This window comes from Anneissia japonica, unplaced genomic scaffold, assembly GCF_011630105.1.
Source record: "Anneissia japonica isolate Jap-2015-1 unplaced genomic scaffold, ASM1163010v1 scaffold287867_len1003013_cov215, whole genome shotgun sequence".
Classification (NCBI taxonomy): domain Eukaryota; kingdom Metazoa; phylum Echinodermata; class Crinoidea; order Comatulida; family Comatulidae; genus Anneissia; species Anneissia japonica.
The window spans coordinates 916,986-944,480 of record NW_022684320.1 but is presented as its reverse complement, the minus strand read 5'-3'; the positions used below and the strand labels follow the sequence as shown (position 1 = coordinate 944,480).

Sequence of the window (27,495 nt, the reverse complement as noted above, 5' to 3'; positions counted from 1 at the left end):
ATTAGGGAAATTAGATAATCTATTTTTTCTTTTGGAAATTTCTTTATAACTGTTCAAACATAACTAAAATAGTGTATACTGCATTTTCCATTTTATCACTTATGATATGTTATGATTATGTCATCCAATGAAGTTGAACTATTTTGGTATTTAAAAGCATTTAAATGTCATAACCTATATTTATTCATCATAATTTACAGTATAACAAAATAACTCCTTTCAGGTAAATTTGTTTATGAAAGAAAAAAGCTATGAGAATATAATGTATTATAAAGATATAAAAGTCTATCATGAATAAATAAATTATTTTATAAGATGTATCTGATGTAAATATATAAAATTACAATTACAAACATGATGTACCTCCACATGATGTTGAAACACAACCAATTAGGGAACTGCCGTCTGGATGTCCAGTAAATGTAAAATTTGGTGAAGCTTCATCACCTTTGCCAATTTCTACACATAAAAACCTTGCCTGTGCACAAACAACTCCTGTTAAATCCAAAGTAACTTCTAATCCTCTCAAGCTACTATCTAGACCAGCCACAACACCTGTTTGCAGGTGGTCTGACATCAACTGTACAGGCGCAGATGCCCATCGGTCACCACTGCCATCCGGTTGGCTACTGGTGAACATGGTTAGCTTCCATAATTTAAATCCCTGCACACTCCCAGCATTTGGATTTGTAGTAAATTTTACATCAACATAGAAAGTCTGTGAACTAACCCCCTGAAGCAATGTTGTGAATTGGAATGAAGGTAATGTACTGGTAATTTCGACACCTGAAAATAACCGAAAAAAGTTATGAAAGTTGTAGCAGTGGTACAGTAACATGTAGCAATATTGTAGTAGTAGCAACAGCATCAGAAGCATAGATAATACTATCAACAACTGCAGCAGCAACATCAACAGCATCAGTAGCAGCAGCATCAACAGCATTTGTAGAAGCTGCAGTATGAGCAGCTGCTGAACTACCATTAGCTGCAGCATCAGCAGCAGCAAGTAATTGGTATAAACCAATTATTCTAGGTATTTCTTCATAAAATATATCACAGTAATTTATATTATTTTCGCTTTCATCAACATTTAAATGCTGTGATAGATACCTTTGCAATCTTCAACTGCAGCACAGCCAATGAGAGCATCTAAACTAGCTCCTTCCAATGTGAAATCTGGGTTAGCTTCTGCATCCTTCTCAACTTCAACACAAATGTATCTACTCTGCATACAGGTGGCCAAAGTCAGGTCTAAATTCACAGTGATGTCAGACAATGAAGCAGACCCACCAGAAACTAGTGGTGTCCCAGACTGGGACTGGGAAAGTAGGGCAGGTTGGACAACCATCTGGGTGCCCATTCCATCAGATTGCTCATTTGTAAATACTGTTATCTCCCAGAGGTTGGTACCAAAGATACTTGCAGAGTTAATGGATGATGTAAATGTTATATCAAGACGGGTATTGTAATTTATACCACCCTCTACAAGTAATCCTGCCTTCAGGGTAACTAACGTCTGAGTAATTTGCACACCTAGCAAAGAGAAATTTGTATTATTAAGGTTAGAGAATCTAATACTATACAGATTGAATAGGTACTGTAATTTTAAAATATATGACTTGGTAGATTACCTTGGCAAGTTACAGCAACACAGTCCACTAGAGAACTTTGCCCAAGTAATCCTTCTAATTCAAAGGGTGCTGAATCTTCCTTCATGATTTCAACACACAGGTACCTGAGGTCCACACAAGTACTCTCAATAAGTGTACCATCCACCAATACCTGATTGAACTCGCTAGGCATAGGAGGAAGCCATGATGTGCTAGCCTGGTTGGATGTCAGCCTGGCCACAGCATTATGGACAACACCTCCTCCATCAGACTGGCTGCTGAAATAAACACGGAAGGCCCAGACATTCTGCCCTGTAATACTGTAGAAAGATTCAGCTGGAGTAACAGTAATGTCCACTGATAGACTTGGGTTGTTTTCAAGTATATTTGTTGATGGAAGTTGGACTTCCATTGATGACACCAAAACAACTCCTTCAAAAAGAAATATTTGTTTTAAATGAATTTACATGGATGAGTGCTGCAAATGTAGTCAGTAAAACACATAACATCTTATTATAATCCATACTACACAATACAATTGAAGGATTCACAAGAGGGCCAGATTTGGTAAACATATAAATTAAAATACAAGAAAATTAAAAGAAATGATAAAAAGATTTTAAAAAATCAATACAAGCTGCAAGATAAAAAAAAGTATAAAATGTGTTGAAATTCAACTTGATCTATAGTTTGTTAGTACTTATGAACATTTACTAGAGTAGAAGGTCCCATTCCCGAACATTGACGCTCTAATCATTAACCAACACACATAGTACAGAATTATTCATTTTCAAGGCAAACAGGTACAGTATCTATCTTTATATAATGTTTAACTCACCAACATCACACACTTCTCCTCTCCAACCAGACTGGCATTGACAAGAGTAAGTGGAACCAGACTGCATACAAGTACCTCCATTATGGCAGGGATCCTCACTGCATGGATCGGATACTATAAAAACATTAAATGACATCTGTTATGCACACAATATTAAATGCAGTTAGCACAAGTAATCCTTTGATTGGTGACAATTAATGCTTGTTTTTTTTAAAGAAATAAATTTACATTGAGTCTTGGGAGAAGATCAGTTTGTATTAAAGATAAAAACCATTAGAATGATAGAAATTGTAAGTTTAGTCATTTTGACATCAAACAGTCCAGGGTCTGCGTCAGCAACAATGAGCCATAACACAAATGTGTCCGCAACCCCTGTACATACAACAGATTACATAGTTAAAATTCTGATATTTACAATTTCAATAAAATACAATTCAAAGACCAACAAATTAAAAGGTCCAGTAAATTAGATGTAAACAAAATTCAAGTTTGAACAAAAAAAAAGAAAGAAAAAAAATATACAGTTGAAAAGCGATAGGTTTTGGAAGTGAAATATTATTAAAATGAAATTGTACAGAATCTATGAGTTGCAATTTATACAAAACTTATCTATTATCAAAGACGTGTTTTCTGAACTTAAATAAAAATAATTTAAGAGGGTGAACAACAGCATAGTCTTTAATTAAAGGGGGAAGTGATGACCAAACAACAGGAAAATTATGGATTGGTGTATATTTTAAAGCATCAGTACGAGCAAAACCTGGATGGATAAACGTGAGTGATTAAGTATGACGCGGGTTGACTTGATTGTTGTTGGAAACAATGTTGCAGGAAGCAACCTTGTATAAACATCGAAAAATAAACAAAATTAAAATCATTAATCGTCTATCACGTAGAGATAACCAACCAAATATAATTAAAAGTTCATCATATGATATTGGCCCACAGTGGGGTCTAAGAATTCTCCTAGATACCCTTCTTTGAATTTTTTCAATGCGGTCTATGTTACTTGCAGTTCTTGGGCCCATGCCGGTATATCATATTCAAGAATTGGTAGGACTAATGCTTTGTAAAGACACGAAATAGAGACTGGAGAGCAATTACCTTAAACAAATCCATGTTGATTTGGATTGAGTAAACCATTGTCGTATGTAAAATTATTAATGCTATTACAATAATTTTCTCCAAAACCTTGCACATCAAAGACGAAAGAGTTCGACAACTGAGGGGGAATATGCAATCGATTGGATATTGGCTTCAGTAATTTGGCAGAGATTAAATCTGGACCAGGTGCCGAATTTTAAAGAAATGTGGAAATAGTTGTGATGATATCATCCGGAGTAAATGCAACATCAGTAAGTGCCGGAATTTTAAGTGAGCAAACAGGGGGTTCGTTAAAATTAAAATTATCGTTAATTGATTAAAAGTTGAGGTAAAGTAACAATCAAAGCCGTTAACAATGTCTTGAATGTTGGAAAACTCTTAATTATTTACTGGATTAATAAATTTATTAGGTAAACAAGATGACTATTAACAATGTCTTGAATGTTGGAAAACTCTGAATTATTTACTGGATTAATAAATTTATTAGGTAAACAAGATGACTATTTCTCCTTTGCAAAGGAGAAAAAAACGTTTTTTATTATCATCAGATTTAAAAAGATCATTTACGTAATCCTTATAGGATTTCTTCATAGAGTAATTCACTTTATTTCACCATCTTCTGTGAGCTTCCCAATGATCGGGAACGTCTAGATTTAATGAAAAGTTTATTTTTCTTCTGAATCATACATTTAATATCTTATGTTATCCACGGACTACTTTGTTTACGAGCCTGCTTTTTAACTCGGGGAAAACTGTCCCGTACCGCAGCATAAAAAAATATCCATAAATCCATTCCATAATGCTTCTGCGTCATTATGATCAAGGAAAGCGCTCCATGGTACAAAGTGCTAGGGTTTGTTCAAATTATTAAAATCCCCTTTTTCCACTTGATAAATGAGCGCATATTTGTGGATGTCGGCAAACAGACAAAACATTGAAAAAGTTCTATAAAAGACTATTTTTCGTAACTGAAATAACAATCGTACTGGCTTATGCCTCTGGTAAGTTAAGCTAAGTTGGTTATAATTTACAAACCAATTCCATCCACACTAGGCCTAGGGCTCCAGTCCAACAGAATAACCACCCCTTCCAACAAGAGAGCCTGCTACTCTAAAGTAAAGAGGAGGCCCCGCTACTCTAATAGGCCTAGCTAGGTAGGGCTACTGCTGTGCTAAACCCTTTATAACAGACAGGCCTTGGCCTTAAAAAGGTAGCCAGACCTAGTAATGTTGCTAGTAAGACGTACGAGGCAATTATTTATTCACTATATAACGTGAAATGGTGGATAAAATGATACGTACGTTGTAATTTACAAAAAAGTCCTGTCACAAATTTCCGAAATCACATGTCCAAAATATTTTGATTTACCACCCTTTAAACATAGGTTGACAGGTCACACTTCAATTTTACCCAATTTTTGTAATCGCTTTAGACTTCAATCATTAATATAACAAAAACGTTTGGTATATTATAAACACACATATTAAGTGAATTCTCGTTTTATAATTTGTATTTTTACTGTTCTACGTATTATGAACTGGACAGTATTGAGTGACTGAGACTGAACCAAACTAGAATGTTGATTGTTGAAAGTATTTTTTTAAGCGTAGGTCCCTACCTGTCTCACAATGTATCCCTTGATATTCTGGTTTACATGAGCAGATGTAACCATCGATCACATTAATGCATGTTCCATGATGTTGACACGGATTACTAACACATGAACTTATATCTAATGAGGAAGTAAATAATCATAATAGGCCTACATAATTTTATATAAACAGGCTAATAGTTATTTGTTTCAAATTTAAGTTTATTCAGAACAACCCCCAATGGGAAAAAAGAAAATAAAAGTTAAAAGTTAAAATCCAGCATTAATCATGTAACACGATAGGCCTAATTAGAATGATCATTTCAAATTAATAATTGTACCAATTATTATTATAATTAAAATAGTTATATTATCATCAAGATTAGATAAGAACAATTTCATGGTTTATATTTTTGATACGATGCATTTTAATTCACATTTGAAGTCTGACTACCAAATAGGCCTACTTCCTATAGTTGGTGCCAAATATTTCCCACTGGAAATTGGTTAATAAATTTATTATTATTATTATTATTATTATTATTATTATTATTATTATTATTATTATTATTATTATTATTATTATTATTATTATTACTACTACTATTACTATTACTATTACTATTAATATTATTATTATTATTATTATTATTATTATTATTAATATTATTATTACCATCATCATCATCATTATAGGCCTATATATATAAAGAAAATAATCATTTTTTTACATTTTAGAAAAATGATTATTAGTTCTTTAATTTTTAACTTCTGGCTTCAGGCCTTTTTATCTATCTCGATGTAATTTCGTAAATTATGTTTTTAATGTTTGATGTTACGGTAAATGTTTTTCTTTTAGATGCCGAATAAATTCTATTCAATTCACTTCTTATTCAATTCACTTATTATTTTTCAAATTGGCAATATATCAACAGCATGTGTTTCAATTGTTGATTATAACAAAAGAGGTAAAATCACCAAAGAGTTTTTCTTTTCTTTTTTTTTTTTTTTTTTTTTTTTTTTTTTTTTTGTTTTTCTTTTCTTTTTTTTTTTTTTTTTTTTTTTCTTCTTTTTTTTTTTAGTATTTCGACAGTGGTAATACTTGGTTAATAGTGCTTAACAGAAGAATGTGAAGATCTTTCTAAATGGTTTACAACTAATTAAAATGTAAAAGATAGCTAAAAGCGAATTAGATAGAATTATTTTACTGTTGCCTCGAGGCATAATAGAGGCGTTTTAACGTAAGGTGAGATGATGATCACGTATCGGATACATAGTAGGCCTATGCAATTAAATGCACTATTAATGTACTCATCAGTTTTGTAAAGAAGTTCACTTCCAGTAACCAGATATTTAGTTGAAGGAATTTAATTGAAAATTTAACAGCTCTAGGTCATTGTCGGTAACAAGTAGACAGATCTAAGTTATTTTTATGATATTTTGTATTGTTTTTTATTTTGATTTAATTTGCACATCACATTAAATCGCATAGAGACCATATACAATCAAGTCCTCTATCATTACCATTAGGAGGCTATATGAAATTTTAATAGTTTATGGGCTCACCTGAAAAGTACTGAATGGAGAATCCTTGTAGTTGCGTTTCATCGTCTGTTGACCAGCGAATAGCAATCTGGTTGCTATTCAACGTCAGTGGATCAATGGACGATAATCCAGAAAATACAAGAATTCCACTACTACCGGTTAATAGACTTGGCCCAGCAGAAATTTCCAACGTGTCGTGGTCCAGTTCAGTGATAAACGTATCAAATCGTATTGTTATCGACAAAGCATGTGGAATTCGGATGAAGTAATAGCAGTTTTCATTTGGCGTGTATGTATTCGGAAAACCAGGACTAGTAACAGTTCCAGATTCCTCAGAAAACGTTTGGCCACAATCTTGACCTTATAAGTATTGCAAAAAACGAGGAAATAAACAGAATTAACTTGATAAGATATAGGTCTAGTACAGTAATCATTATTAAAAAATATATAAAGACAGTGGGCCTAATAATAATAATAATAATCACACCAAGCGACATGCACAGCTAAGGTTTCGAACCTCCGGCCTCAGGGTTGAGATTCCGAGCCACAACCATTGCGTCAACTTACATTACCATATTATATATTGATTCAGCAAACATTTATAGGCCTACCTGCTGTGAATTGTTCACAGTTTTGTCCCTGTAGTCCGATGTTACAAAGACACACATAGCCGGGTGCAAGAGTGGCCAATATACACGTACCACCATAAGAACATGGGTTTGGCGAGCAAGCTACAAAAATAAACATCGCAAGCCTTAGTTTGGGAGGTTTACATTAATAATAATAATTAATTTAAATACTTTAACAACAAAAATTAATTCACCAAATACAAACAAATATTTATATATCATAATACATTTATTTCCTTAAACACTCATATTTTTGTCGTAACAAATTCACAAACAATAAAATATCACATTTTAATGTTAAATATCGGATAGATATCTTATTCGACAGATGGGGTTTAACAGTTTCTATCCCAATATTATATAAATATTCATTTGAAATACTCACCGTCTTGAGCAAATATTCCGCTTGTAAATAAAACCACAACAATTATAGATAACAACACCGTCATTATTTTATCGAAAATCCACGCATTTCATAAACTAGACCTAGGAGTAAACAAAATAAAATCAAGTTATATTCAAAAAACGTGTAAAAAAATTGTGGAATTTCATTACCATGAAATATTGAAGAGGAGTTCAAAGGGTTGTATATTATAAGATGTTGAGTTGTCTTAGTCCTCGCATTAAACATTTTTTAAATTCATGGATTGCCAATATTTTACTAAGCTTACGTCTGCTGTTACGGAAATTAAATAACCAAATTCACCTGTAGGTTTTAATTATGTCGTCAATGGTTAAATGTTAAAGCGGAGGTATGTTTATTGTAGTCATTTTAGTTCAATCTTATCGTTTTATACAGATTAACTAGGCTTATTACCTTGTGATAGGTTCATACAACGCGTGCATCCCATACGCGTCTGACTTTAGTACGCACTAAGTGGTTGGTCGCTGTGATTGCCATTTTAAAAGATTACATGCTGTAAACTCCATCGGTATTTACTATTATAATTATTGATTGAGCCCAAACAACAATTTTAATAAGCATATTTACCCTGCGGCATTGAAAATACAATCAATATACAGTCGATATCGGCCCTATGTAAGTTACATAAATAATATTTATTTTGTTAAATAAATTTCGCTGTTGACTGAACTGCCTATAAAGTGTGTTTCCTTTGATTCAATGTGAGGATAATTATCTGTGTTGTTGAACAAGTTAGTTAATTAATGATAATTAACTAATTATAATTTATTTTATAAATTTCTACAAGAGTATATTTTAAGATGAAATTATTTGAGAATAATGATAATGATAACAGTGATAATATATTATATGTAATAACAATAATAATTGCATTATTACTTTTATTATTATTGGTGGTGATAATAACTACAGTATATACTGTACGATAAATAATATATAGGCCTATATATACTGTAAAAATAGGTCTAATAATAAATATTTATTCATAATGAAATATGAATAATATCATTTTTATTGTTATCGCTAGACACATTGAGCCAGATATTCAGAATATAAAAAGTTCGCACGGAGTGAAATCCTCATTATAGACGTATTTTGTTGATAGTGTCCATAAACCGTCTTTTGACGCCAATCTCCATGTAGCGGGTTCTTTATTTGTTATTGGACATACGTACTAGGTCTATTTTTGAGTGTCATATCCTTATGTACTATAACCATTTTCAATCTCTCAAGGAAATAGGACTATAATAAACAGTGTAACAATTAGTCCATTCAATGCCTCATCTTTATTAAACATTGATAATAGCTTTGACCATGGTTAACTGTGCAAGTTCATACTGTCATTGTATGTCTGGTAGTGGTATTTAATCAAGAAGGCATGAACTGTTTATTGGTGTAACGGAATACTCATCCACATGAGTCAACATGTAATGATTGTCCAAGTTTCCCTATGGTTCACAATTCTGTAAAACTTACCATACCATAGCACTTGCTTATTATACGGTAGGACTAAGCATAAAGTATAGTAGTTATATTATCATTAAATACGACTACATTCTATTAGGATAAACGTGCTATGATATGTAGGCCTACCACCTTAGATAATTACAATTGCAATTCGAATATTTCCTGGATTGCCTTTTGTTAAACGATCATGTGTGTTAATATAGATGGTTTATTTCCCACGATTTTGAATTAAAAATAAAAAAACGAATCCTTACAACAACCTACCTGTGTTTCCATGGAAACATGTATACAATAATTAACTGAATCCGCCAATTCTTAATTAAAACCAATTTACGACACTGGGCTTGGAAATTTTGTCATTTGTCATACCTGTCATTTAGGTATTTAGGTACTAGCTTATTTTTGTATATTTAGAAATACAAAACATTATATTAGCAAAGTCAACATACTTTGAATAGATTTGTATATTCTGTTGTGAAAATTCAACCAACCATTGGTATTATTATAAAAGACAACCTCTCTGACGAGTTACCGAAGCAGTAACTTTAGGTGTACTTGTATCAAATACTCTTACCTGTGCTGTTCTAATAATGAATATTCCTATATTTCTAAGCAAAATCTCCTACACGCAGGTTAACTTGTATTGTCCGGTAAAAGGTATATTTTACCTTAATTTATTTATGATCCTTGCGTTAGTTCTTCGGTTTGAGGGCCTGTTTTATAATATCCCAGGCGGACATGGGTCCTAAATGAAGAGGCTTTTCGTGGCTTCCAAGCTAATGTTTGTAACCATTCACTCGTTCTCAACTTCTCTTCTGCTTGAGTGAACAAGTATAGCAATCGATCAATATATTCTGAATAGGTCCGTTTGTATAGGCGGAAAAGTGTAAACAAGAATATAGAAGATGAATCCGTGTGTATTACTTACTGTGTCTCGGACATGTTTCTAATAGTATGAGTACCAGACTACTGAAATTCTATCTGCAATCAAGAAACTTCTTTTCATTATTTTAAGTATTATTTCTAGTAACATGTCAATCATTACCAGTAAACGTAATAATATAATACAATTAACAAACATTAATGATAGACCTAATAATATATATTTTTATTAATATCACTAAAACTAGTTATAGTTGTTTGAAGAAATGCAGAATAATGTAATAATATGATATATAGCATTAAAATTTCATTAAAAAACATAATTAATTTTTTAGAACGCTTAAATTTCTATTTAAATGGTCCTTATTTTATACATAAATGTTATATTTAAATTACGATAATTCGTCGATAACAACAATCATGTACCGTATCGAACATACCGTATCGAACATGTTCAATACGTGTGGAAAACAAGTTAAACGTACAAGCAGGGGCCAGTGGATGTGTCACGAACGAAAGCCTGAGAATCTTGTCGCTTGTCTAAGGCCTCTTCGGATCCTACAACCCCGGGGCTGGGGGCCACGAAGGTTGGTTCATTTTTTGTATGGTAAACGAAAAAGTGTCAATCATTAAATAGTGAGTAAAAGTGTAAATTTTAAATAAGGAAATGATTGAGAGATTGAATATGATGACGGTAATATGTGGTCTGGCAAACACAGTCTGCAGGCATTTGTACATCAAATTCATTATTCATTTTTATATCACTATGTACATTATCTATATTTACGTGTTTGCGTATGTATACATACATAGTGTGTTTGTTGTAGGAAGATGAGTATTTGCACAAGTAGGCCTATATTAATGTATCTGTATGCGTGTATATGTGTGTTTATTTTCTGTATATTTTTTTCTCTAGGGTAACATAATATGCATAAATTATAATTATGATTGTTTGTGTACCTTTCCTTTTATCAGTTAGGATTATTCATTCATTCATTCATTCATTCATCTATTTGTTTATTTATTTTTTATTTATTTATTTTAAATTCGACATTACTACAATTATGTCCAAGAGAAACCCATGGGCGGCAAAGGGCCCAACACAAAAGTGGGTACCTCTTGACATAAAATAAATTTCAATATAAAATTTGAAAAATGTGAACATCATAAGTTGACATTTATATAACATTAAAAATCAATGGCGGAAAAAATAAAATATAAATCGTTTCATCCCATAGCATTTAAGTCGTTAAAATGTGCTGTTATTATTTTTGTAACATTTGTTTTATTATTAATCATATGAACTATTGGTACTGTATTATTAATCGATATCCTGTAGTGAGTTTAACTTGATGAATGAATAAATCGAATTTAATTTATTTTTTGCTTTATAGATGCCCTAAATTATACTTTTCTACATATAAAATTCGGACATGCAGATTACGATTTAAAAACAGACGAACATTGAGAAACGGTGTCAAGGAAATTCTCTGGAAAACAGTTAGTTAGATATACAGTAGATTCCAATGTGCTGTACGTCAAAACTCGGATATCCTTATAGTGAGGTGTTTGCCTGCATTAACTCAGTAATAAAATAGTAAGAAATACAGTCCTATTGATTTGCTCCTTTCCTTTGCCGTATTGGTCTAATGCCTATTGCCGCAGCTTTGGTGACATGCCGTTTTGGTCCGTTGCCGTTTTGGTACATTGCCGTTTTGGTTTATTGCCGTTTTAGTCATTGCGGTTTTGTACAAAAACCGACTCCTAACTGACCTAAAATAGCACCCTCTATAATTTCTGCCGTAAATGTGAAAAATACCAGCAAAGAGTATTGATACCAGTCACACTGGTTTTTTTGCACATAACCGGAGATACTAACGGCGTGGCGTTCCATAATTCCAGTGGTGGAAGGTTTATGATCAGATGTCATTTAGTTAAAACCAAAGGTACTACAACAGAAGATACTACAACTAGGCCTAGTAGTATTTTTGTTAAACCATAGCTGGATTTTCTTTGTGTACCCACCTTTGGCAGGACGATAAGCCGACTACTAGGTTTGGGTTAGGGGCTTAGGCCCTAGGCTCGAGTGAGATAACAACATTAACTTTGGCGCCCAGCCATCCAGCCAGGACCAAGGGCTTTCTGACTGAGCTAGGGGAGGGTTTGCGACCCCCTTATTTATGAGATTTCTTTAAAAATAGGGACCACTGGATGACTGGAAATGGCCCTCTCAGACCGAAAAATACTTGATAAAAGTGATAAAATACAATTGTTACTATACTCTCAAACTCAACTCAATAAACACGCATTTCATTTCATTAGGCCCGAAGAGATTCTGGCCGGTGGGGGCGGGGCTTGACCTGTCTGATGGGGGCTTCAGCCTAGTACTCTACCTTACCATCAATGCCACAGCCTACAGGCTGGGTGCATTAAAATAACGATATTAAAGGGTTGGGATGTAGAATACTACTACATGAATTAGTGCCGGCTTTTTAGCTAGGGCTTGTGAACATTTTAAAACTTCAGCTAGGCCTAAAATTAATCACCTTTAATTGGTATTTATGAGGCCAGTTACCTCGTAAATTCATACAAATTTTTTTACTACCTCACCGAGGTATAATAATAATGGGCCTATGCTAGGCCTACAATACTGTAATTTACCAACCATACAAAGTCACAGTGAATGCTTTCCAATATAGTCTATGTATTTCCTTTTTTTTCCTTTACATTTAGATCATGTTGTCATTAAACATATTTGCCATTAGATGTCCTCGACCACGATGCTGTCTGTCAGCCATGAGAACATGGCTAATAACAATGGAATCAAATCTCATTCACAAACAATTGATGTGCCGATTCAAAAGCACCATACCTGTGCATAAAGGTCACTTTATAGGGCATCGTGGAGTATACAAAATAGGTAATGTAATATCAGAAGTTTCACTGATTCGTACAACACCTGTCTCTTATACACATCTAGATGTGTATAAGAGACAGAACATAATATGCATAAATTATAATTATGATTGTTTGTGTACCTTTCCTTTTATCAGTTAGGATTATTCATTCATTCATTCATTCATTCATCTATTTGTTTATTTATTTTTTATTTATTTATTTTAAATTCGACATTACTACAATTATGTCCAAGAGAAACCCATGGGCGGCAAAGGGCCCAACACAAAAGTGGGTACCTCTTGACATAAAATAAATTTCAATATAAAATTTGAAAAATGTGAACATTATAAGTTGACATTTATAAACATTAAAAATCAATGGCGGAAAAAATAAAATATAAATCAAGCACAGACAAACAACCTGTCTCTTATACACATCTAGATGTGTATAAGAGACAGGTACACATCCCACACATGAACACAGAGCAAAACATTTAGAAGAACTCATCCCAAAGGTACATCACCACCTGTAAATGTATTCCCATAAGACCTCTGACTGCTTGTTATCTATTGTTAGTACTGTATAATATATACCTGGTTTAGAAAAAAATTATCTTGGAAAGCTTTTCAGAGAAGGGCAGAGAAAGGAAGTTTGTTTTCTCATATAGCATGCTGGCAGAGGAAGGGGGAATGGATGTTAAATTTTATTGACAATTATTACTATTTTATTCATTTTAATAATCTCCTTCCTAATATTTAAGTTAAAATGTGTGCAATATTTTTCGACTATTTGGCTGGTAAAGGAACACCTCAGGATGTTAATCCCTTCCAGTATGAAGATAATTCCTGATACTAAGTCAATAAATTCATTTTCATATTTAATTTTTTCTTTTAAAGTTGTATTGTATGTTTATGTACGTTATAATAGTAGTGAGAGTGTAAGATCTGTCTCTTATACACATCTAGATGTGTATAAGAGACAGATCCTACACTCCTGTAGTCTGACTAAAAAAAGCTTTCAGTAATTGAAAAATTATTGCATTATTTCTTGACTTTTCAGCAATGTAGACAGTATGAGCACCGGTTTATTGATTCGCATGAATTATTTCATCTCGTTGACAAAGTTGCTTCGCAGTTGATCAAGTGCAATCAACACCTACCTGAGATTAAGAATAGGACATGGGTGGTACATATTGTGGATGACCCCAAACAGAAAAACGCATTTGTCCTACCGGTAATAATAATAACTGCTTATAATTACTTTTTGTACACAAAAATTAATTGGTATTTCAATGATAATCTCAACTGAAATCAACATGTATACAAAACTGCAAGGTGTTTTGGCAGATTTATTGTTTGTTAAGTTTGTTTGTTGTTTGTTTATTGTTTGTTTGTTTTTTGTTTATTTGACAAAAAAACATGTGACATGCCTAAATATGGTCATAATGGCATCATATCATGACCATATATAGGCACATCATGACTATATATGGGCATACAACAGGTTTTATTTCAAAGAAACTTTGATAGTGTAGACAGAGCTTTAAAGTCAACAAACACTGTTTGATCAGATTTGTATATTCTTGCACAAACACTGTTTGATCAGATTGTATATTCTTGTACAAAATCACTTCACACCATCATTGAAATTAATTTTCCCATTATCATTCATTGTTGTTGTAGTGGTATCTAGCCAGATAACACTGAGGGCGCCAAACTATTACACGCAAAGTAGGATACGAGACGAGTTCCTGTAGTTTGTCAGACTAATTTATTTCGTCACTTCGCACCGACCTGGTGACTGAATATAAATGTAAAAAATATAAGATACAATACAATAATAATAATATTAAAAACAGATCATCAATACAACCTCAATCAATAATAATACTGTACTTTCAATAAATCTTCACTGAGAAACCATAATATCATGTAAAGAGACTAAACTCTAAACATCAAGTACATGCATAAGTTAGTCAGTTACATTTAAGTCATGAAAGGCAACTTCATAATTAATACAATCCATAATAAAGATGTTACAGTACACAAGTTATGCATAATTCACAATATGCTACATTAATGTAGAATCATAGAAATTAACGCATACGTTATAAAGCTAACCTAATGTTAAAATCATAGCAATTAACCGTGAACATTAATCAGAATGCAATAATATACTTAGCAATGATACATAAAACATTGGTCAATGAGCTTACATAAATTATGGCGCAATACAACTGCACACTGAAGCTAGCATCAATACAAAGATCTTTCATCAAAAGCTATCCTTATCATCAGGATTACAACCGCAATCAGGTATGACAATACTGTAAACAAATCGTCATTTAAATCAGTGATTTAAATAGTATTAAACTATATCATATGAATAATAATGCTATAATAAAATGGTAATGTTGTAGTGTATTACACAAAATAATAAATTCACACAAAGGAATTACTGTACCAAGATTTAACATCCATCAGCTATACAATACCATAGATTGTATTTATCAGTAAATGTTATATAACTATGTAAGCTTTAAATACTTAATAACATCATTCATAAGCTATATTATATATTGAATTTATCTCTAAACATTATAATACTGCATAATCATTGTATACGGTATATAGCCACGTATTGTACTATAATAAGAATTAGGCTTAAACCAATATCAGACGTACATCACACCTGCCAAGGCACTGTTTGTCCGGCAGAAAAGAACTTAGGCCTAGGCTATAAATTAATAGCAGTATTTCACAATATAATCTATAAACTTGCATTTATCAAGCATTAAATCACAACATGGCAAGTCTATGTAACAATATAAAACAATCTGATCATCTTAATATAAGAAAATATAGAAACATACCCATAATATACAGGATTCAAAAACTTAATTAGTAGCCACACATGTTTTTACCTTCAACCGGTACATGCTACTGAATTTAAAACCCACGCGCAAAGGCAAACAGAGGAAAGCTACCCCATAATGCAACGTACAGAAAACATAAACAAGATAATAAAACCGCAAGAGGGCGCTACATACAAAGTGCGATAATGAGATCGATAACAGTTGTTTAATACTTATTGGTTTTTTGGGTTTTTTTTGTGTGTTCATGGTTTTTTTTTCATTTACATTCTCAGAATGGTCATATCTTTGTATTTACTGGTATGCTCTTAGCTGTTATGAATGAGCATCAATTAGGCATTGTTCTGGCCCATGAAATTGCTCATGTGGTTCTAAACCATGGGGTAAGTCTGGCATATAAGAATTGCTCTTGTCGTTTTAAACCATGAGGTAAGTCATCTTAACACATAAGCATTATGTGGTTGTAAACCGTAGTGCAAGTCCAGCATATGAAAGTGCTCTTGTACTCTTGAAACACCAAAGTATGTTGGTACGTACTCTTGATTGAGGGCAGAAACGTTTATTTTAATGGTAACAAAATTTATTTCATCACCATACACTTTTTTTTCAATTTACCACTTTTCTGTATTTATGTAAATTTTATCTGGACCCCAACAATAACCAGTGCCTTCGCATTAAGCGTGCAATCCAGAATGGAGAAAATTGAATAAATATATAAATAATTTCCTTTACTGTTCAGAACCTCTGTTGAGTTTACCTGTACATAGGTTGGTCACACTTGTTGCAACTGAGGTTCCTAATGCTCCAGTCTATTTCGTGAATACTTACCTGGATAAACCGACTAATTGCCATTGTTCCCAAACGGAACACCCCTTCGAAATAAATGGAACTAATTAACTAATGTTTATTGATCATTCTTATAAATTTTTTATTTATTTTTTAATAGAATATTTCTGCGCTGTAGCCCTTATTCAAGAGTGGCACTCAGCAAAATATACCATGTTTGGTGCTGTGCTCTCCGTAAGCTTTTATAGGCTAGGTAATGAGTAATTGGCCTACTGAGACACTGGTTTATTGTAAAAAACCTTAATATTAATGTTTCGTTCTGGATATCAAATATCCTACAGCACTGTATTGGTTAGTCACCTTCTATTTTGGCTGCAGGCAGAACAAGCAAGTTTCTTGGAATTCTTTGATTGGCTAATGATTGTTGTATTGGCAGGCTTCTGGGCATTTTTACCCAATGATGGAATAGCTATTATAGCAACTTGGTTTAAAAACAGAGTGGCTGAAGTAAGTGTTTTTCATAACTACAGTATTTCACAGCTAAAATACTACGATTTATATTTTTCTTAAACCAACTGTTTCTTTTTTTTGTTTTGTAAACAAGGTGAGAAAGCAAGCAACCATTTAATAACATTTTCATAATATTTTACCTTTAAATCAGTCACATCATTTTCACATGAAGGTTAATATTAATTAAATAGCTAACAATAATATAAATTGTTTAAAGTGCATATACATTGCTCTACTTTTACCAGTTGCTTATCCAAATGCCGTATAGTCGAAGCCTGGAGGTGGAGGCTGATGTAGTGGGCCTAGAACTTGCTGCAAATGTAAGCCATTCTTTATTACATTACAATAATTATATTACTCATAATAAAATCTATTTTTAATATCTAATTTTATTAATTTTATATTTGTTATTCCATCAATAGATTTTAATGTAATTTTGTTTTAATACCAGTATTCTTCAATTTAATATTGCTATTTCCTTCTATTTTGTGAAATTGTGATTTTTCATGTGAATGGAATAAATATACCAAAATTGACTAAACACCCCAAAACTGCTGGGTGAGTTTCTCCCATGTACCATACTGTAATAATCCACAATAGTTAAAATATGTATATTACTCATAAATGTTTTTTACGTGATGACTGGACAAAGTGCAATACAGAAATAAATATAAATAATGGAAAATGCCATGAAATTAATTTTACCTCACCCTTCCCACAGCCCTCGATAAATAAATTTAATATTTTTGTTGACAATTTTTTAATCTTCGTAATTGACAGAGTTGTTTTGATGTCCGGGAAAGTCAGGTATTCTGGGAGCTAATGGCGGATGCTAGTCAAAGGAACGATGAAGTACAAATGGAGTGGTTAAGTACACATCCCACACATGAACACAGAGCAAAACATTTAGAAGAACTCATCCCAAAGGTACATCACCACCTGTAAATGTATTCCCATAAGACCTCTGACTGCTTGTTATCTATTGTTAGTACTGTATAATATATACCTGGTTTAGAAAAAAATTATCTTGGAAAGCTTTTCAGAGAAGGGCAGAGAAAGGAAGTTTGTTTTCTCATATAGCATGCTGGCAGAGGAAGGGGGAATGGATGTTAAATTTTATTGACAATTATTACTATTTTATTCATTTTAATAATCTCCTTCCTAATATTTAAGTTAAAATGTGTGCAATATTTTTCGACTATTTGGCTGGTAAAGGAACACCTCAGGATGTTAATCCCTTCCAGTATGAAGATAATTCCTGATACTAAGTCAATAAATTCATTTTCATATTTAATTTTTTCTTTTAAAGTTGTATTGTATGTTTATGTACGTTATAATAGTAGTGAGAGTGTAAGATAAAAAAAACTTAAATCTGGGTATCCTTTATGACACTGAGGCTGTGACACTGACAGATAGCTATCTAGTCCCTTTACATAAATTGGGTTATAACCTCAGAAATAAAATTCAACAGATCCTGAAAGTGCTCACCATTTCCTCACACTATAGAACTACCGGACGGACAACCCATTCCCCTGCTGACATCTACCCCAATTTGCCAAAGTAAGCTGTCAATAAACGCCTAATGATATTCATTGATAGTGCTATGGATTCTCTATTCTTATTTTCGCCAGGCAATAAAGATGAGAGAGTTTTGTAAATGTCCTGCTCTCCCCAAACAAGATCCACGTTTACTACTGAAAAGTCTTAAAGCTCAGCAGGATGAAATAAGCAAAGAACCAAGAACAGTGGTTGTACCAGGTGTTGTCATAAATGCTTCAAATGACTAAATTCTTAGTGATACAGTAACTCAATTTGAACGGCCTTAAAAGGATTTCTCACCGATGTTTGTTGTGAACTAGCTGAAGATTTCTTGATCTCTACTCTTTCAGTGAACTTGCAGATTTGAAAATCTCTGTGAATGCAAATTGCGATAAATATGTACTGTGATGGTTTTTGATTAAGTGTTGATAAAAACAAATTTAAATTTTTTGATCAATTTTACAATATGAATTTCTGTAACTTAATTTGAAATTGCTGTCTTCCTTACAAGTGCAATTGAATATATAGCAAAAATATTTTGTAATAAATACATTTAACCTTAAAATCAAACAGTAAAGTAATTTCTTAAATCATTGAAATTATTAGAGAATTACAGTACTACTTAACTGACTTTAAGTATACGCAGGTATTTGGTCAATGTTCTAGGTCTTGATATAAACAGTGTTTACTGCTATGGCCTTTGTTGTAGAAAGTTTTAAATGTCAAAGGTCAAGCTGGTAAACCAAGATATTGTCAAACAGGTGAATATGAAGTCTAATTAAATTAAGTCAATATGAAAAAATAATTTGGATTCCAGTTATTTATTTGAATAGCAACATACAGTATTTAGCTAGTACCAAGACTGTACCAGAAATTTTTGAATAAAACTTCAATAAAAACAATCTAAAGAAACTGTCCGAAGCAAAAATATCACATCTCAAGTAGTTAAAAATCACTTCACACCACCTTATTTTGTGACTTAGCACCCCTCACTCCACCTTTGTGCTGCCATTTCAGCTCCTAGATATGCTACTGCTAAGTAATCTCGACTGATTTACGCCAAATGCATGTTCAGATTAATATCGACCTAGTATCTATTTGGAAAAGGTGCAGTATAAATTCCTGTACTATTATCTGTGATATGCTGAAACATACCAAGACCAGGTAGACAAGAGTAACATACAAATAAGAAAATACGAATTGTAAAGAAAACTTGCATTTTATTAACATTTACATTTCAAAGGTAATAATGTATAATTGAAGTATAACAACATTCAAATGGCTCACAAAATATATTCAATATCTCCATTTACTTTTCTCTAAAACCTAGTGATTCAACAAATGCGATACGATTGAAACTCTTTACTTCAATGTACATCTACACAAGAAAACAGATCTATCCACAATATTGCACCACTCTAGTCTAAAACATTTCGCTATAGACGTTATTTTCTGCTGTTTTTTAGAGATGATATCCTTCACTAATAATTCATTACAACTGGTTATCTAAAAGCTATGTTAAACATCTTTTTACACATTCAATATTTATGATATTTATGACATATTTGAATCTTAACATCAAAGATGTACTGCCTGGCAAGCTAATAAATGGAAAATAAACTATTTTTTGTTCAAATTTTGGTCAGAAGACGATTTTATTGGCAGACAGATCATTTTCAAAATGCCATTATTTGATTAGTAAAAATGAAATAAGATCTCTACTTTCTTATTATTAAAATTTATCTCAGAACTGAAATAAGTCAAAATGTAAAATAATCTTTAGACTTACTTCATCATTCAAATTTTATTTTAACATTTATCAAATATGTAATTGTTTTCTCTACACAAAATTCTCAACATCATATTAACAGATTCATTTATGGTAAGTTAATAAAAGTTAAAATTTGAAAATACACATCAAAATACATTTATTTTGTGAATACTGTTCTGTTGTGTAATTAAACTTCAATAATAAAAGTAATATTTCCTTCAACAGAAGTATCATATTTTTGAATTTCATATTTTTACAAATTCAAAAATAATAATATAATGTATAATATCAAGTACTGTATTTTGTTAAAACAAGAAATTAATTAAAATATAAAAGAAATTCATTTAAAATCAGGTTTAAATCCTAAATGCTTTATAAGATTTTACACATTTACTAATTAAAAATTGTCATTTGCTAAAATTTACAGTAAGGTTGTCTTTTATGTAAAATTAATTGACATCCAATAGTAAGTACACTCTACTGTAATCACCTTGGTTAAATTACCAAGACGGGTTATAAGTTTGAACGGAGAATAATCAAGCACAGACGAACAACCTAACCAAGTTACAGTTACATTTCATCTATGTAAAGTTAATTCATAACAAACACAAATTTAGGAAGTACTGTAGAAAAAAATCAACATTTTCATGCTAAAGGCAAAAATACAAGAAAGGATATCAGAAAAAAAGATATTTAGCTAAAGAATGGTGATACCAACAGCAGTTTTCTGATTTATATGCTCATTAGTTTATCCCTTAATTCCTAGTTCACATCATTTTCTTTTTGCTTTTCTCCTCCTGCTTATAAACCTTGTTAGATTTGGATGTATCTGGTTGAGTGTATCTTTTGGTAAGTCAGTGATTCGGACACTTTTATGGCTCAGTTCTGTTACCTGATCCTCTGATACCCATGTGTCTGGTAAGCTGAAGAGAAAGAAAATAATTCGCAATTTGAAATACAAAGTTAGATACAATTTTAAAATCAAGCACATGGACCAAGCGGTGGCTTAAGGCATAATGCCTGCCAACCAAAGGGGGGGGGGGGTGTCCAGGCCCGTAGGCAGGATTTTCGATGGGGAGGTGCGTTTTGCAACCAAAGTGGACCTTACGATGGGCGACTACCTAGGGATCCCCGCGAGGGTGGGGCGAATCTTCTGGAAGCTCTGACAAATTAGCATTTTGAGGGCCTTTTTTAATGGATTTTTAAAATCCATAATTTGTAATATCGTATTTAAATTTTCATTCATTTGAGTATTTTCTAGGGACTTACTAAAGCAGGAGAAATAGAGGGTGGGATGAATGGAGAAACTTGCACTGACAGATGGTCAATACCACCTCAGCCCCACCATGGTTGGGGCTGAGGTAAGAAAATTTGTGATTACGGCACCTCAAAGTGGCTGGAAATGGCACTCTCACACAAACTTTAATTATGATTTTTCTTTCTTCTCCATTTCTTTTATAATTTTAGGGGGCTCTCCCCCCTTGAATCCACCACTGTGAAATTATAATTTTTCATGTCCTTTACATCTGTAGGCCTACAATCACTGAAGCTGATAATTTTAAACAGATTTCGTAGCACATTATTAAAAATCAACGGGTAGAAGAGTGGGCAAAAAAATGTAATGCATACTATAGCATTTTGCGAAGGTTAGGAACGATTTTAGTGAAATAACAGGTTTTAAAAAGTGGAGTTTTTGAAATTTGGTGGTCCAGCGGCAGAGGCCTGGAGGGGTTTGTGAGAAAAGCAACAAAGTAGCATTTTGAGGGTCTTACATATTAGATTTGTCAAACACATAATTCATGAATATTTCACTTAAATTTTCATTAATTGGGGTGTTTTTGGGAACTGAAAATTAACGTTATTATGTCCTGTACATCTGCAGGCCTATAGATAACATTCTTCATATTATATAGATCAATCTGCAATCACCGGAGACGATTAATTACTAACAAATTTCATACCACATTATTAAAAATTAACAGTTAGATAAGCTGGCAAATATATAATGCAATGCATGCTATAGCATTTTGTGATAATTAGGAACGATTTTGTGAAATCATAGGTTTTGAAAAGTGGACCTTTTGGAATTTGCGGGTGTGCGTCCGCACCCTCTGCAGCCCCCCTGTCTATGGACCTGGGGTCTGACAAGTTTAACAGGGAATCTAATTCAACAGGCTGTCTAAGACCTCATGTCAGGATCCTGAATTAAACCAGGAAAGGGAGAGATTATAATGGTAGGATAATATTTTAGAATACACAGACACTTCCATGCACAGAGCCATATTAGAACAAACGCATCTTACCCAAATGCACAAGGAAAGATTAGAATCATAAATTGTACAATAGACTTACATGTCTTCTGGTTGCCAGTGAATTAACATCGACACTTTACCATCATCTGCAGTTCTTCTGCATTTGATCTATGAAGAGAGGAGAGTGAAAAGAACTAAATTAATAAGTATAATTTTATAAATAGTGTTCAAATAGAAATTAATTCCAAATTATTCTATTTAATGAATAAATGAATCTGACACACCTTTGTTTTTATTATCTAATTTAGTATTTAAAATAAAATGCTCTTTTCCCACTTTTTCCATTATTACAGCAAATATTGTCTTTTAAGGATTTTCTCCCCGGGATTCCTTCTAGTAAACGTTGGTATAGGCCTACTGAATGTGTTGCTCCATGTAAACCAATCTTGTCAATTTTTGACACTTAACCATGGGGATTTCATTTCCTTTTTTACTTTTATATATATGTAGGATTCTAATAGTAATACATATCACAACATGCCCAATTAATTCTAAGTTGTTACTCTATTCATGGTACATTATTCAAATAGAAAGTTCAATATTTTAAATTTAAAAAAGGAATATTTGGTCTTTAACATTGCATCATGAAATAATATTGGAAACACTTTATTATTATTATTTTATTATTTATCATTTATACAGCGCCTTTTCTTTGTAGATACAAAGCGCTTCGTTTTCCCTGGCTATAGGTCCTCATGTTTTAAGAGTTGCTGCTGGTAAACATCACAGGAGTAGGCCCACATACTCCTGTGGAACCCATGTAATGACAGTTTGATGAAATTGGGAGGGTCTAACATGTAACATACAGGCCTGATGGTCTACCTACGAGCCCGACAAGACAGGTGATTACAGGAGAAGTAATGCAGATAAAGTGCCTTGCTCAAGGAAACAAGGAAAATTTATAGTACAGAGAGGGACTGAAACCCCGACCTCTAGGTTTATTTTTTTTAAATAAAAAAATATAAAACTATTGTTACATTTGTGCTGATTTCATATTATAAATGTATAGTATTTGCATTGAAAATTGTTGCTATAAATTAGTTCTAATTCTACTTACTGTAGCTGATTCTCATGTCAATAAAAATAAAATTATACAGAATTTTATATGTCATCATTGTATGAAAACATTGTAACAAAACATTTTTTTTTGCATTTTTGGTTACTGTCCTCTGAATAGGGGCACCCCTATTAAGGGGACACTTTTTTTGGTTCTACTGTATTTGAAATCATCAATATTTGCAGTCGGCAGGTTAGCTAAACAAGGTATAAAGTCTCCCCTAGGATCCAAACTTACCATGCCTTGAAAGATAATACTTCGACCATGTCCTTTAGTGTCAAGCTGAGTTGTCATGTTCACAGTCACTAAGTGGTGCTGGAGGGCATCCATCATTTGTGTATCAAAGAAATCAGTTCTCTTAACTGAAAACAAAAAATAAGTAAGAGGGTCTATTTCCTTGCACTAGACTTAGAGAAAATGGCAATATAAAATATAAAACATTACAAAATTTTCAGGAGCATATAGTTGATATAACATTAAAAATCACATGACAGAGGTCAAAATGGTTAATTTTTAATCTGATATGATGGATGAGGGCTTAAAAAATAATTGTGGTGTGCAATGCTACATTAAGAAGTACACCAAAATTTTAAAGAAATTAAATGATTGCTTTTAAAACACACCTTGGGAAACCCTACGTTTGTACCGTGTCCGTTTTCTTCGGTATTTTCCAGGGCTATCATCTTTATTCTTGGGCATTTTCGGAGAGCTCTGCTCAGAAAAATGAGATTGAACGTGTCTTGCCCGACTATCTCGTGTGCTATAAGCCATATTACATCCAGTGAATAAACATCTAAAAGGCTTATCGCCGCTGTGAATCAGTATGTGGCGTAGCAGCCACTCCCTGCTACTTGATGGTCTCTTCCGTACCTTGCAGTCATCCCAAAGGCAGAAGTATTTTTTCTCTTTCTTGCCTGTCAGCTGTGTCTGTGCATGCTGTTCAGTCAAGTGGTCGGCAAGGTCAGCACTTGTTTCGACAATCTCTCCACATTGATCCCATTTGCAGAGATAGTCTGGCTTCTTGTCTAGGTTTGGGGTGTTTGTTCCACTACTGTTTGTTGTTGTTTGAGATGACACACTGCTGGCATCATTTACATCTGACCCACCAAGCATTTTGTTATTGTGCTAAAGTTTTAAAAGAGAGAGGAAATGTATTGTTAATTAAAGATAATGATTTAAGCCTGGTTTCCTTAAAATCACTACAGTGTTTCAGTACCATTGTTGCACTGTGTACAGGTAGCAGTCCCTGACGCAATTGAGAAGACTCCGAGATTTGACTGACTAATCAGCATCACCAAAAAGCTGTCGGTGATAGCTTGTAGCAATTGTATGGAAGCCTAGCTTTATGGTCTAATTCATTATTATATTATAGGCAGTTAGTTGGTTTATCCTTGCAAGCAAAGTATTCACAAAAAAACAAACTGATTTAAGACAACAAGTTATAGTATAATTCAACAGAAAATACTCATACAATAATTACTACATAATTTTCATTGTTAGCTTGACATCAGAAATCACCATTGCATATCATTAGTAATTGTGCATCATGAGTATACAACAAAACAAAGCATTCTTCAAAAACTGGCCAAGGCCTACATAACCTAGGCCTAGTCCAAATTTAATTTTAATAAACTTCTATTATAAATAAGAAATAAAGACACATAAACATAATACAAATCGGAAATTGGGAACAATTTTGAATAAGTACATTAATTAAAATGGCGAAGCACTCAAAGGCCAACTACAGTATTCTATTTTGATTAATCTACTGTAGGCCGGCTAGCCCTAAAGGGAAGGGCTTTCAGAAAGCCTTTTGTTAGAGAGGTTGGTTCTATCCCAGATCACGTCCGTCTCATACTGTTTCACTAGCCTACTACAGTACAGGCCTAGCTAGCTAGCTACGACTTTATCTAGAAAAAAAAAACAACTGTGAATAGTGTTCACTATTTATTTAAATTCATCTTACATAAGAAGTGTAAAATCATAAGTAGCTATATCATATTGAAACCAGTTAGGAAATAAATGTGTGAAATAGTATTAATGATTAAAAGGACTAACCTTTTTACGAGACTCCCACACTTAGTTTTTTAACTGTTGATTTGACCTCACTATGTGACCTACAGAGAAGAAAAATGCTATTATTTGATTTGGGACACCATTTTAATTGACATACACTATATATTATGATAAAACGCATAAATTACACTCAAGTAATTTTATAAATTATTTTAATTATGTTATAAAATACGTTAAGGCTTTTTGGTTGAATGAAGATTTATTTCAAATGAATATAATAAATGTTCAAACAATAAAGCCCCTTTATAAAAAGTAGTTTATTCCAAATCAATAATGACCTGACCTGTACCAACACTAAAAACACATGTGGTGATGGTGGTCTGCTAGGGGTCTAGTCCAAAAGAAGTAGGTAATATGTTAGCTAATCTGTATCATTTTCTATTTTTTTCTTATAACGATTACGTGCATTGATATGCATTTTTGTTCATAAAATGATTAAACATTTAACAAAATCATAGATTTGCTATTAAATTAGAGACTATGAGTGTCACTCTAGGCCTGGCTACTAAACCAACTCTAGGCCTAGGGCCTAGGCCTACTACTGCTAACTAGGCCTAGTCTCTAGCCTGTATGGTAGTAGTGAATTCGAACTCGGCCCCATGTCAACTCGGCCCCATGTCAACTCGAAACCGTCTTCATATATAAGAAATAATAGGAAAAGAACACCATATGTATGGACTTTAGAAACACTTTATTGGAGAAAACAAATATTTCGACCTAGCTAGGGCCTATATTTAGGTACAGTATATTTATTGTATACATACATGCGTACATACATACATAATACTCCTAACTAAGATGTTGGCTAACGCTCTAGTTATGCTTCTTTATAATTACTGTAATTGTGTTTGGTCCAACTGTAATATTAAACTTTCAAATTCACTTCAAATATTTTAAACAGATTAGAAAGAATTTTACTTTCTGCAGACATAAAAACCCCAGTTGTAAATATTTTTTGTAAGGGTGGAGCAAACTCAGTGATAAATGGGACTAACAATTGCTCATAATGATTTTTAAATGTTTAAATGGTTTGCATACACATTGTACTCGCAGTCAAAGTAAAAATACACTAAATGAATACACCTGGAATAATATGTAAGGTAAAAGAACCTTTGTATACCGATCTACTAAATTATGCAATAAACTCTCGGATCATACTAAAGCCAACTTTAAATCTATGACACTTTCAAATTTAAGCATTCTATTTCAAATCCTCAATAGTACCATCTTAATTTAACCTGATTTTCTTTTACCTTGCATATCCATATTTATTATTTAAATTTTTTATTTTTCTTAAGTTTCTTCCAATGTTCTTTTTAAATCTATTTTAATTTGTAGTTAAGTTATCCATCTTTTTTGGTTACCATGCGTGTATATCTGCTGTTAAAATTTTGTAGTTAAGAACTCAACCACTTTGGAAACCAGTACTATGTATTGAAAGTGTATATTCAGTATAAAGAAAGAATAAATAAAATAAATAAATAGTATGTAATGTATATATAAGTTATCCATCTTTTTTGGTTACCATGCGTGTATATCTGCTGTTAAAATTTTGTAGTTAAGAACTGAACCACTTTGGAAACC

General features: G+C 32.6%; 4 protein-coding genes and 1 long non-coding RNA gene across 5 annotated transcripts in view; 2 read left to right on the top strand and 3 right to left on the bottom strand.

Moving 5' to 3' along the window:
• LOC117104786 (fibrillin-2-like) overlaps positions 1–9,967 on the bottom strand; it is a gene marked incomplete at its 3' end in the record, with an annotated part of 75,503 nt that extends 65,536 nt beyond the window's left edge. The window contains exons 1-9 of the mRNA XM_033245638.1: positions 9,783–9,967; positions 7,703–7,797; positions 7,300–7,419; positions 6,710–7,048; positions 5,171–5,284; positions 2,449–2,562; positions 1,632–2,042; positions 1,111–1,533; positions 364–786 (exon numbers count right to left, since the gene is read on the bottom strand). Coding sequence (XP_033101529.1) covers positions 364–786; positions 1,111–1,533; positions 1,632–2,042; positions 2,449–2,562; positions 5,171–5,284; positions 6,710–7,048; positions 7,300–7,419; positions 7,703–7,766 — 2,008 coding nt within the window. The remainder of the gene's footprint in view (positions 1–363; positions 787–1,110; positions 1,534–1,631; positions 2,043–2,448; positions 2,563–5,170; positions 5,285–6,709; positions 7,049–7,299; positions 7,420–7,702; positions 7,798–9,782) is intronic.
• A 3,786-nt stretch (positions 9,968–13,753) lies between these two features.
• On the top strand, positions 13,754–19,512 carry LOC117104774 (metalloendopeptidase OMA1, mitochondrial-like). Its single transcript, XM_033245628.1, has 7 exons — positions 13,754–13,804; positions 14,048–14,221; positions 16,136–16,243; positions 17,025–17,153; positions 17,402–17,476; positions 17,937–18,083; positions 18,788–19,512. Exons 1-7 carry the CDS (start codon positions 13,754–13,756, stop codon positions 18,941–18,943), a joined length of 840 nt encoding a protein of 279 aa, XP_033101519.1. The 3' UTR covers positions 18,944–19,512.
• Positions 14,486–16,098, bottom strand: LOC117104644. The gene is made up of 3 exons (XR_004444796.1): positions 15,861–16,098; positions 15,204–15,314; positions 14,486–14,788 (listed from the first exon to the last, which is right to left on the bottom strand). It is a non-coding gene; the product is annotated as an uncharacterized LOC117104644 (long non-coding RNA).
• Positions 19,513–19,895: 383 nt separating the features above from the next.
• On the bottom strand, positions 19,896–25,956 carry LOC117104637 (zinc finger protein AEBP2-like). The gene is made up of 5 exons (XM_033245514.1): positions 25,894–25,956; positions 24,459–24,960; positions 24,073–24,197; positions 22,819–22,886; positions 19,896–21,389 (listed from the first exon to the last, which is right to left on the bottom strand). The coding sequence occupies exons 2-5, from the start codon at positions 24,946–24,948 to the stop codon at positions 21,239–21,241; spliced, it is 834 nt and encodes a 277-aa protein (XP_033101405.1). The 5' UTR covers positions 24,949–24,960; positions 25,894–25,956; the 3' UTR covers positions 19,896–21,238.
• Positions 25,957–26,178: 222 nt separating this feature from the next.
• LOC117104763 (DNA-directed RNA polymerase I subunit RPA1-like) overlaps positions 26,179–27,495 on the top strand; it is a 17,803-nt gene continuing 16,486 nt past the window's right edge. Inside the window, exon 1 of the mRNA XM_033245621.1 lies at positions 26,179–26,256. The gene's annotated coding sequence lies outside the window, so the exon portion shown is untranslated. The remainder of the gene's footprint in view (positions 26,257–27,495) is intronic.